Here is a 12,722-nt window from a genome sequence, read left to right as displayed (position 1 = left end):
CACAGTTAAGCATTTAAATGAGCGGTGCTCATAGTTCAGTTAGTAGCTAGTAGAAGGTGAGGTGTTTTTAATTTCATTTCTCCCATTTAGCTGACCCCTGGGCTTTTGGCATGGTTCCCACTAGAACGCTGATAAAAACGAGCATTTTTGCCTGGTTAGAGTAGGACTCACCAGATCGGGGACACTTTGGCGCAGTTGGTGAGCTTAAACGCGTTAAAGCGTAACCAAGAGCCCCTGTCACTATTTTCCTGTTGTGTGCTGCAGCACCCTCTGTATTTATATATTTCTTATGGAGATTGGGGTTCTCCAGTGCTGCGTGCATGCTTTGCATAGTATTGCATAAAAATCGGTTTGTGCTGCTCATCCCTTGGCTTATATTATTTTCCCCTGTGAGCGTGCATAACCACACCCATCTCTAGCACAGTTAAGCATTTAAATGAGCGGTGCTCATAGTTCAGTTAGTAGCTAGTAGAAGGTGAGGTGTTTTTAATTTCATTTCTCCCATTTAGCTGACCCCTGGGCTTTTGGCATGGTTCCCACTAGAACGCTGATAAAAACGAGCATTTTTGCCTGGTTAGAGTAGGACTCACCAGATCGGGGACACTTTGGCGCAGTTGGTGAGCTTAAACGCGTTAAAGCGTAACCAAGAGCCCCTGTCACTATTTTCCTGTTGTGTGCTGCAGCACCCTCTGTATTTATATATTTCTTATGGAGATTGGGGTTCTCCAGTGCTGCGTGCATGCTTTGCATAGTATTGCATAAAAATCGGTTTGTGCTGCTCATCCCTTGGCTTATATTATTTTCCCCTGTGAGCGTGCATAACCACACCCATCTCTAGCACAGTTAAGCATTTAAATGAGCGGTGCTCATAGTTCAGTTAGTAGCTAGTAGAAGGTGAGGTGTTTTTAATTTCATTTCTCCCATTTAGCTGACCCCTGGGCTTTTGGCATGGTTCCCACTAGAACGCTGATAAAAACGAGCATTTTTGCCTGGTTAGAGTAGGACTCACCAGATCGGGGACACTTTGGCGCAGTTGGTGAGCTTAAACGCGTTAAAGCGTAACCAAGAGCCCCTGTCACTATTTTCCTGTTGTGTGCTGCAGCACCCTCTGTATTTATATATTTCTTATGGAGATTGGGGTTCTCCAGTGCTGCGTGCATGCTTTGCATAGTATTGCATAAAAATCGGTTTGTGCTGCTCATCCCTTGGCTTATATTATTTTCCCCTGTGAGCGTGCATAACCACACCCATCTCTAGCACAGTTAAGCATTTAAATGAGCGGTGCTCATAGTTCAGTTAGTAGCTAGTAGAAGGTGAGGTGTTTTTAATTTCATTTCTCCCATTTAGCTGACCCCTGGGCTTTTGGCATGGTTCCCACTAGAACGCTGATAAAAACGAGCATTTTTGCCTGGTTAGAGTAGGACTCACCAGATCGGGGACACTTTGGCGCAGTTGGTGAGCTTAAACGCGTTAAAGCGTAACCAAGAGCCCCTGTCACTATTTTCCTGTTGTGTGCTGCAGCACCCTCTGTATTTATATATTTCTTATGGAGATTGGGGTTCTCCAGTGCTGCGTGCATGCTTTGCATAGTATTGCATAAAAATCGGTTTGTGCTGCTCATCCCTTGGCTTATATTATTTTCCCCTGTGAGCGTGCATAACCACACCCATCTCTAGCACAGTTAAGCATTTAAATGAGCGGTGCTCATAGTTCAGTTAGTAGCTAGTAGAAGGTGAGGTGTTTTTAATTTCATTTCTCCCATTTAGCTGACCCCTGGGCTTTTGGCATGGTTCCCACTAGAACGCTGATAAAAACGAGCATTTTTGCCTGGTTAGAGTAGGACTCACCAGATCGGGGACACTTTGGCGCAGTTGGTGAGCTTAAACGCGTTAAAGCGTAACCAAGAGCCCCTGTCACTATTTTCCTGTTGTGTGCTGCAGCACCCTCTGTATTTATATATATATATATATATATGTTTTGTTTGTATGTGGTGTGTATGCACATTTTACATTTGTGCACAGGTCCATTACAACTTAATTGGAAATAATGAAGCCATGTAAGAATTTTGTAAAAACATTTATACAATTTTTTTTCTTTTAATGAAAAAAAAAACAACAACTTTAAAAACAAAATAATAATATGAAAGTGTGATTTCCAAGAATCATTGATTAGTCTCCTTTTCAGAGGATGATTTGTCAATGACATTTCTTTCTCACACGTGTGGTTGCTGTGGTGGGGCCTGAGCAGCCCTCTGTGCCCTCCTGTCTTGAAGCTGTGTACATAAAAGAAACACACACGTTGGGATCAAATATTGTACATAAACAAGTACAATACTATGTAAATGTCATGTTCCAAATTATCATTACAAAACCAGGGCTGTGGAGTCAGAGTTGGAGTCGAGGAGTCAGAGTCGTGGCAATTTTGGGCACCCGGAGTCGTTGATTTCATAAACTGAGGAGTTGGAGTCGGATGATTTTTGTACAAAATCTACAGCCCTTTTAAGTATTAGACTAAGGAGTCAGAGTCGAGGAGTCGGGGCCATTTTGGGTACCCAGAGTCGTGGTTTCATAAACTGAGGAGTTGGAGTCGGAAGATTTTTGTACCGACTCCACATCCCTGTACAAAAAAAACGTTCATTTATGAGTAGTACACAGGCCACCACATTATTTGTTATACCAATAGCCAACAGCTCACATCCATCATATTTTACACTATGTTAACAAATTACCCAAATAAACATCAGCAGACCTCTCTAACCTTACCTTATTGAGGCTAACATCCTGTAGGGCAAGGGTCCGTACCACACTCTTCTCTCAGGATTCTTACGTGAACAAGGTAAAGTAAGAAAGGCTGATTGCTGATGTTTAATTCAAACTATTTGAGCAGGGAGGGGGCAGCCTGTTGGGGGGGGGGGGGGGTGTTAAAATGCTGATTTTGATTGTGGGTGAGGTGTTTGTACTAATCAAATGGTATGTGTTGATGTCAATGTGGGACGTTGGTTTTGGTTTGTTGTACAAAGAGGCCCAGGGACGGATTTACCATAAGGCACTGAAGGCACGTGCCTACAGGCGCCTTATGGTAAAACAGCAGCTTACTCCCCTCCCCGAGTTACTCCCCTCCACCTTGCCTATGTAGGGTCCCAAGGAGAGTGTACATGAGAGGTTACTCACCCAGGTCTCAGCATTCCAATGACCTTATCTCACTACAGGCGGGGCCACCTCTAGCTACCTTTTAACTGGGAGCACCTCTAGTAACTTAATATTGAGGATAGGTCTGCCTACCTAATACTCATGGAGCCATACATGGTACCATTTTTTCAGACAATCTTACCATTTGTATGTAGTATAAGTTTAAATTGAGTGAATATACAGAAAGGATAATTTAGGCAGTACTCTTATGCTACATAGAATTAATAAGATTGGATTAAAAAATTGTACCATGTATGGCCACCTTAAGCTCCTTAGCGGTAACCCCATGCTGGACACGGGGTAAGCCGCCGGAGGGTGCCGCTCAGGCCCTGCTGGGCAGATTTGCATCATTTTTTTTTTTTTCAAACATGCAGCTGGCACTTTGCTAGCTGCGTGTTTGGTCCGATCGCCGCTACCCGTCGCTATACAGGCGCCCTCCCCCCGCATACCCCTTGTGCAGCCTGGCCAATCGCCACCAGGCTGCGCTATGGGGTGGATCGGGATTCCCTGTGACGTCACGACGTCGCGACGTTCATCGCCATGGCGACGGGGGAAGCCCTCAAGGAAATCCCGTTCAGAACGGGATTTCCTTATGGGCAAGTGACGCCGGCGGCAATCGGGCATTACCAGGGGACGCCGCAGGGAGGGGGGGAAGCATGTAGCTAGCGCTAGGCTAGCTACATGCTAAAAAAAAAAAAAAAAAAAGTTGGAAAAAACCCTCCCGCGGCCGCGCAGCCGCGGGAATCATACCGCCAGGGGAGGTTAAAGAGACACTGAAGCAAAAAAATATATATGATATAATGAATTGGTTGTGTACTATGAATAATTACTAGAAGATCATATTTTTAATTTTCAGGTATATAGTGTTTTTTTCTAACATTGCATCATTCTCTAATATGTGCAGATTACACAACACTCAGCATTCAAAATGATTCTTTCAGAGCAGTCTGTGAACTAATGACCTCTTCTGGCAGAGGAAAAGTAAATAGTTAACTAACAGTTGAGATAATAAAAGTCAGAAAACAGCCCTCTCCACGACTTTTGAAAGTCGTAGAGATAATGGCTTTTTTGTATAGCGATAACAACTGGAGTTTCTTAACTCTTCCTGTACTGGAAACAATTAGACTGTATCTGATCTTAACGTTTTATTTCTTAGCTGTACTACACATATAAATCATAATATCATAGTTTTTTTTTTTTCGCTTCAGTGTCTCTTTAAGGGGCAAGTGCAGCTTCTAAGTGAGAAGTGACAGTTGGGCATGAAAGTACACTTGCGGTGCGGTTTGCCAGGTGTTCATGGAGGGTGAAGTCTAGAGTGCCAGGACATATGTGCCTATAGGCTCCTGTGATGTAAATCCGGCCCTGAAGGAGGCCCATTACTATTTTGTGTAAAAATGTGTACTGCACAAGATAAAAATTTTAACAATTGTTATAGGAAATAAGGCATTAACAAGGTCTGCATGACAAGTGTGTAAAAATTACCTTCAGCCAAGTCCCTCCTAATTATGCAGATGAAATCTGGATCCCGCCTCTTTAGATCGCACCATCTTTTTTTAATGGCATCCAGCGGGTGGTAACGATAGTACCGCTCTAGAATAGACCTTTGCGCCCGCATCAGGATCCTGCGCTTTTCGAACCGGGTCCGCACAAAATCATAGCGGCAGGAAATCATGATCTAAACATTGAAAAGTAAACAATCAGTCCATACATTGTACAAGCTAAACATACAATCACATGTATAACAGTCACACTGCAGTAACAGTTTTAGTTATGGTACAAGTATTCATTATTGTTCATAAATTCATTGATAAGGCTATGAAGCATTTCCATTGGGTAGGGAAATGCATGCCATCTATATATCACACACAACAGTCCATATTGCACAATATAAATGTAATGAAGTGTGTACACAACACAACTATATTCATATAACAGACACAATGAAAACACAATCCACCATTATGGACAAATATACTTTGCTAAACTTAAGCAGCAGCAATAACAGTATGACAGTGTAAAAACATCAACAATGTACTACATTGAATCATGGTTTTGAATCTTACTTGTGCCAAAAGAAGTTTATCATCTTCTGTGAATCTAGCAGGTGGCCTTTTTGAATCTCTTGCATCCACTGCAGAATGCAGGAGGTCTGTACAGTAGCTTCCTGTTGACATATGATTTATAACAGTCACATGACCGCTTATCGACGCATGATATGCGTCAATATTGTTGCATTCATGATACATGTCAATTGGCAATGCATCGTTTTCATTGCATAATGGAAAGTACATAAATGATATCGTTCGATCATGAATGCGCCGTTTTTGTCGCATCCATGACAAAAATAATGTAATTTTATGTACATTTAAGTACTATTTTACCATATTGAATAACTGAATACCACATACAGGATTTTACTTACTGCGAGATTGTTGGTCCCACAATTCAACATGAATGTGGTTAAGCCCCTCTGCCAACGGCAAGGCCTATCTTACAGAGGGGACCCTACACTAAATTTGATTACCTAAAAAATACCATGCACATGCCACCAAGCACCATCTCTTCCTCCAGATCTATGTTTCCAACATCAAACAAACAACCCACAATAATAAGCCAAAAAAAAGGTTTATTTATAGTCATCATTGTGCGACGAAAATAGCGCACCCACAGATGCATTGTTACGTCATATCACTCTATCGCAGTGTTAAAAAGCGCACAATATTGTCCACTTTTAACTACTACATACGTTGCGTTAGGGGCACGTTGTGCGACCTTAACGTCGCATCAAACGCAGCGTCCTACTGTGTAAGTAGCCTAAATGTATGCTGAGGAAACAGAGGGACAAGGGTGTCATGGTGGGAGGACAGGGGGTATTGTAAGCTGGGGAGACAGGGGTGTCATGACACCCCTGTTTCCCAAGCACATGACACCTATGTCCCCTCCAGCACAAAACCCCTGTACCCCCAGAAAATCACACCCCTGTCCCCTCCAGAACATGCCAACACTGTTCCCCTCAGCACATCACACCCCAGTCCCCTCCAGAACATCACACCCCTGTTCCCTCCAGAACATGACAACACTGCCCCCCTCAGTACATCACACCCCTGTTCTCCTCAGCACATCACACTCCTGTCCCCTCCAGAACATGACAACACTGTCCCCCTCAGGACATCACACCCCTGTCCTCCTCAGCACATCACACCCCTGTCCCCTCCAGAACATAACACTGTCCCCCTCAGCACATCACACCCCTGTCCTCCTCAGCACATCACACCCTTGTCCCCTCCAGCACATCGCACCCTTGTCCCCTCCAGCACATCACTTCACTGTCCCCTGCAGCACATCACACCCCTGTCCCCTCCAGCACATCACACCACTGTCTCCTCCAGCACATCACACCCTTATACCCTCCAGCACATCACACCCCTATCCCCTCCAGCACATCACACCCCTGTCCCCTCCAGCACATCACACCCCTGTCCCCTCCAGCACATCACACCCCTGTCCCCTCCAGCATATCACTTCACTGTCCCTAGCAGCACATAAAACACCTGTCCCCTCCAGTACATCACACCCCTGTCCCCCAAAACATCACACTCCAGCCACCCCCCTCCAGCATATCACACCCCTGTCCCTCCGTAACCCCAGCAGCACATCTCGTTCCGGCCCCTAGCACTGACCTCATCCTTCAGCCCAGGACCACCCAGCAGCTGGTACTTGAGTGGCAGCGAGAAAAGTATGTGGCTCCCATGGTCCCGGAGGAAGAAGCCATCTACCACTGCACCAATCACTGCCCGCGGTTGCTTAAATATTCCCCCCTCGTTCTCCCCTGTGGTGCTGCTGCCGCCACTAACATGCCTCAGATCGGCGGCGAGCAGGAGATAGGAATCAGACAGACCGGCGCATAGTAGCCGCACAGTGAATTCAAATGCAGGAAGTGACATCATCGGTCACGTCCAGCATTTAAAGTCCACCGTGCGGCTGCTATGCGCCGGTCTGACTGATTCCTATCTCCTGCTCGCCGCTGATCTAAGGTGTGTTAGCGACGGCAGCTGCACCACAGGGGAAAAAGAGGGGAGTACATTTAAGCAGCCACAGCAGAAGGGAAAGGAGTCCACTCAGCTCTGGGGACTCAGGGGGGGCTTTCGGGGAGGCTTACAGTTTGTCAGCTGGGGCTTCAGCCCCGGCAAGTAGAGATGGCCCGAACCTCCGATTTTTGGTTCGCGAACTTCAGCAAAAGGTTCAGTTCGCGCAAACTTTCACGAACCGCAATAGATTTCAATGGGGAGGCGAATTTGGAAAACTAGAAACACTTTATGCTGGCCAGAAAAGTGATGGAAAAGATGTTTCAAGGAGTCTAACACCTGGAGGGGGGCATGGCGGAGTGGGATAGACGCCAAAAGTCCCGGGGGAAAATCTGGATTTGATGCAAAGCAGCGATCTATGGGCAGAAATCACATTGAATGCTAAATTGCAGGCCTAAAGTGCTTTAAAACATCTTGCATGTGTATACATCAATCAGGTATTCCATCAAACAATTTGTAAAGGCAAAAAATCAGATCCAGGAAATTATAGACCTGTAAGCGTAACATCAGTTGTATGCAAACTATTTGAGGGGTTACTAAGAGATACTATACATGACTTCATAGTAGAAAATAATCTTATTTCTCAGCATCAACATGGGTTTACTAAAGACAGGTCCTGTTTGACTAACATGCTCAGCTTTTATGAGGTAGTGAATGCTAATATGGATATTGGGAATGCTGTAGATGTGATATACTTGGACTTTGCAAAGGCCTTCGATACTGTTCCCCACAAAAGTCTGGTGCAAAAGTTGAGGATGCAAGGACTGGGGAAGAGTCTGTGTTCATGGATAGGGAACTGGCTAATGGACAGAAAACAAAGAGTTGTGGTCAATGGATCGTACTCAAAATGGGAGACTGTTAGCAGTGGGGTCCCACAGGGGTCTGTTCTGGGTCCATACATGGCAGATGAAATTCAATGTTGACAAAGGTAAAGTCATGCATTTTGAACGTACTAATGGTCTAGCACCATACAAAATAAATGGGATACAGTTGGGGACATCAAACTTGGAGAAGGACTTAGGAGTACTCATTGACAACAAGTTAAATAATCGTACTCAATGCCAAGCCGCTGTAGCTAAAGCTAACAAAATTTTGCGATGCATTAAAAGGGAAATAAAAACTCGAGATGCTAGCATAATATTGCCCCTGTTTAACTCTCTAGTAAGGCCACATCTGGAATATGGAATTCAGTTCTTTGCACCACATTACAAAAAAGATATTGCAGTTTTAAAGCAGGTGCAGAGACGAGCAACAAAATTGATACGTGGGATGGAAGGTCTCACTTATCAAGAAAGGTTAGATAAACTGGGTTTATTTAGTCTAGAGAAAAGACGCCTTAGAGGGGATCTAATTAACATGTATAAATACATCAGAGGGCAATATAATAGCTTGGCGGATGAGCTTATTGTGCAAGTAAGTAGAAAGGAGGTGCACAGGACCACCACAGGTCACTCCAGAGTGCTCAAAGCCAAAGTAGCAATATCACACGGCTTGTTGCTGAAGAGATAGGAGCGGCTGGGCACATCCACTAAAACAGACCTTTATTGAAGATACGATTAAAAGTTCAATACATACACACAGGCAGGGGTCAGCTGGGAGAGAGAGGATTAAGCATGTAAGAGATTGTCGACAGCTGTTTCGCACTCCACAAAAGAGTGCTTCCTCAGGTCCTGAGGAAGCACTCTTTTGTGGAGTGCGAAACAGCTGTCGACAATCTCTTACATGCTTAATCCTCTCTCTCCCAGCTGACTCCTGCCTGTGTGTATGTATTGAACTTTTAATCGTATCTTCAATAAAGGTCTGTTTTAGTGGATGTGCCCAGCCGCTCCTATCTCTTCAGCAACAAGCCGGATGAGCTTTTTGTCCCTAGGCCTTCTCTAAGGACTAGAGGACATGATCTGCGCATGGAGGAAAAACGTTTTAGCTATTTATTTAGAAAACTGTTCTTTACAGTAAGAGTGATTAAGATGTGGAATGCATTGCCACAGGAAGTCGTTATGGCAAACTCTATACCTGCATTTAAAAGGAGCTTAGATGCTTTCCTTGCGTTGAAAGACATCCATGGCTACAATTACTAGGTAATGCCTAATGATGTTGATCCAGGGATTTTATCTGATTGCCATCTGGAGTCGGGAAGGAATTTTTCCCTTTAGGGGCTAATTGGACCATGCCTTGTAAGGGTTTTTTCGCCTTCCTCTGAATCAACAGGGATATGTGAGGGAGCAGGCTGGTGTTGTACTTTATACTGGTTGAACTCGATGGACGTATGTCTTTTTTCAACCAAAGTAACTATGTAACTATGTAGGTAGTGTAATTAGAGTACTGCTTCACACTGACAGACCAAACTCACTGTGTAATGCACCGCAAACAGCTGTTTGTGTAGTGGCAGCTGTGCTGGACTACTGTGCACCATGGCGAGATTGCTCTTCCTCACTCAGTGATGTCTGGTTAGGTAATGTCTGACTGCCTTATCAACTTTCCATGGTTCTTTCTCTACCATTGTTAAAGCTTACATCTATTTTTTTTTTTATTTAATTTTCTGCTTGCGGTTCAGTACCTACAATGAGAATTCTATGGAGGGCAAGTCTGCCATTGTGACCATGGGTAATGGCCGGGGAATGAGGGTTCGATTCCGGCCCGGAGTCTAAGGAACGGCAACCACTACACATCTAAGAAGGGCAGCAGGCAGGCATGCATGTCCTGAGGCAGTGGTGACCGAAAAGAACAATGTTTGTTAAGAGCAGCCAGGAGAAATGGTCCAGTGTGACTCTCCGCTTTGAGGCAAGACATGTCTAAGATGGCGTGACACCATCGTACCTGACATGCAGCATATGCCCTGGAGAGCTGGGGCTGTGTATCTGGAGAGGAGATGGCAGCGCCGCTAGAGTTGAACTGCCACTCAGGCAAGGGGGAGGAGGAGGATGACAGCAAAGAGGATGTAGCAGGAGGAGAAGGAGAGGAGGTGGCAGGAGGCCTGCCTGCAAGCCGTGGAGGTGTCACAACAAGTTGGTCCGCTGCACAGCCACGTACTCCCTGCTTGCCATCGTTCACCAGGTTGACCCAATGGGCCCAATGTAGGTAATGTAGCGGCCCTGACCATGCTTGGCAGACCAGGCATCCGTGGTCAGGTGGACCCTTGGCGCAATGCTGTGTCATGAAAAAGAGAAAAAACGAAAAGCGCTCCTATAGTGCATTAAACTTTGAATCAATAAAAACGCAATTAACAAATTGCACTTACAAGATAGGTGTCTTTAAATCAGCGTGTTGATAAGCCACCCAACGATCAACTCCTCCGCCGCTGTCTGGCCAGGACAAACGGCCGCTCCGATGGATCTGCGCTGAACGCGTTGTAGCAAGGAGGGGATGAGGGGGCGTGGCGTCACACGTGTAAGCCTCTACGTCACTACCGGTTTCGGCGTTCCACCTGAAGAAGGCGTGGAACGCCGAAACCGGTAGTGACGTAGAGGCTTACACGTGTGACACCACGCCCCCTCATCCCCTCCTCGCTACAACGCGTCCAGCGCAGATCCATCGGAGCGGCCGTTTGTCCTGGCCAGACAGCGGCGGAGGAGTTGATCGTTGGGTGGCTTATCAACACGCTGATTTAAAGACACCTATCTTGTAAGTGCAATTTGTTAATTGCGTTTTTATTGATTCAAAGTTTACTGCACTATAGGAGCGCTTTTCGTTTTTTCTCTTTTTCATGCTACAAGTACTGGCTCCACCCAGAGAGAAGCGGCTCCATAGTGCACCAACGAAAGAATACTTGAATATACAGTCCCGTAGTCAGATAGATAGCGCTAGACATAATTGTTTCTTTTTCGCAATGCTGTGTGCCAGAGATGACAACACTTGCCTCTCAATTTCACGGTACAGTTTGGGTATCGCCTTTTTAGAAAAATAATTGCGGCCTGGTATCTTCCACTGCGGTGTCCCAATGCCCACAAATTTACGGAAAGCCTCAGAGTCCACCAGCTTGTACGGTAACAGCTGGCGAGCCAACAGTTCCGCCACGCCAGCTGTCAGACGCCGGGCAAGGGGGTGATGTCAAACATATTTAATCTTTATTATCAGGTTGTCATTAGGTAAACTGAAATAGTGTAAGAACTATAATTAGAGGAACATATTATATATATATATATATATATATATATATATATATATATATATATATATATATATATATATATATATATATATATATATATCTTATGGTATATTGCTAATGTAACTGTTTGCATTATTATCTCATGGGCAGTGTGTGTTTAATAATCCTATTATATCTGGTGTGCTGTGAATTATAATAACCTTATGACTTTCAGTTAAACTGAATGGTCACCTTTAACCTACTAAGAAAGAACTGCTTGTGAACTGTGAAATACCCTTTCACCCAGAAAGAATAAACTGTTGGTGAACTCTGTAGAATAAGAACTTTCACCTAGTAAAAGTATGAACTCTGAACGACCTATCAACTGTGTATAAACCCTGGAGTCATAAATTTCAAGTTGCCTCCATCCAAGGCCAACTCCCCCTCACATGGATGGGACATGTCTAGACATGTCTGGCCTTTTGGTGACCCTGAAGGAACAAATAGTATAAATATGGCCTTGAAAAGCTCAGTTGGGATCATCAGAGAAACCCTATATATTGTATGGCTTAGAATGGGACTCAAATCTCAGGGTCGTGGGTTCGGACACCCAGGAAGGAGAGTTTGGTAAAATATATTTTTAATTCATGTACTTCAGATGACCAAAGCTGTTAGATATTTATTATGTTACTTCAATATTTCTGATAACATTGTTCTATGTAATTTTGTATATTGTTTGTATAGAACTACAAGAATATATTTTTATACAAAAGGATCTACGTCTAAGACTATTATTTCAATGGAGATATCTGTGATACTACAAATACATATTGTTGGTATGACAGTGGCTATACAGCCCATCTGACCCACTCCAGGAGAACTGACGCTTAATTGAGTTTAGTATTCTCCATAGTTGGTTCATCTATTTTATATAATAGTCCAACAGTGACTGGCAGAAATTGGCTTCTTCCGCTCAAAGATTTCCTTCACGGACACCTATCTGCTGTGGGCAGAAGAGCAGGAACCGCTCAAGGGCAGAGGCGGAGTGGAGGAGAGTGGCTGTGAAGGTGCAAGGGAGAAAGTGGCTGAAGATGCTGCAACTGAAGGAGGAAGAGGAGAAGGAGGGTGGCTTTTCTTTTGTGTGCTGCTTTTGCTCAGGTGTTCTTCCCATTGCGGTTTGTGCCTTTTCTCCAGGTGCCTTTGTAAGGCACTTGTCCCTACGTGAGTGTTTGCCTTTCCACGGCTCAATTGCTGGAGGCAGAGAGAACAGATGGCATTGCTCTGATCTGAGGCAGGCACACTAAAAAATTTCCAAACAGCTAAGCCCCCCTGGGGTGATGGCACTATGGTGACCTCAGCAGC

General features: G+C 44.6%; 1 protein-coding gene across 1 annotated transcript in view; it reads right to left on the bottom strand.

The window, feature by feature from the left end:
- Window positions 1–2,051: 2,051 nt before the first annotated feature.
- LOC137535019 (uncharacterized) overlaps window positions 2,052–12,722 on the bottom strand; it is a 40,959-nt gene continuing 30,288 nt past the window's right edge. Inside the window, exons 17-19 of the mRNA XM_068256780.1 lie at window positions 5,252–5,352; window positions 4,671–4,863; window positions 2,052–2,272 (exon numbers count right to left, since the gene is read on the bottom strand). Coding sequence (XP_068112881.1) covers window positions 2,196–2,272; window positions 4,671–4,863; window positions 5,252–5,352 — 371 coding nt within the window. The 3' untranslated portion in view covers window positions 2,052–2,195. The remainder of the gene's footprint in view (window positions 2,273–4,670; window positions 4,864–5,251; window positions 5,353–12,722) is intronic.

Source organism: Hyperolius riggenbachi, chromosome 10, assembly GCF_040937935.1.
Source record: "Hyperolius riggenbachi isolate aHypRig1 chromosome 10, aHypRig1.pri, whole genome shotgun sequence".
NCBI classification, from domain to species: domain Eukaryota; kingdom Metazoa; phylum Chordata; class Amphibia; order Anura; family Hyperoliidae; genus Hyperolius; species Hyperolius riggenbachi.
Note: the sequence above shows the minus strand (reverse complement) of the source record. Positions and strands in the feature narration are given on the sequence as shown.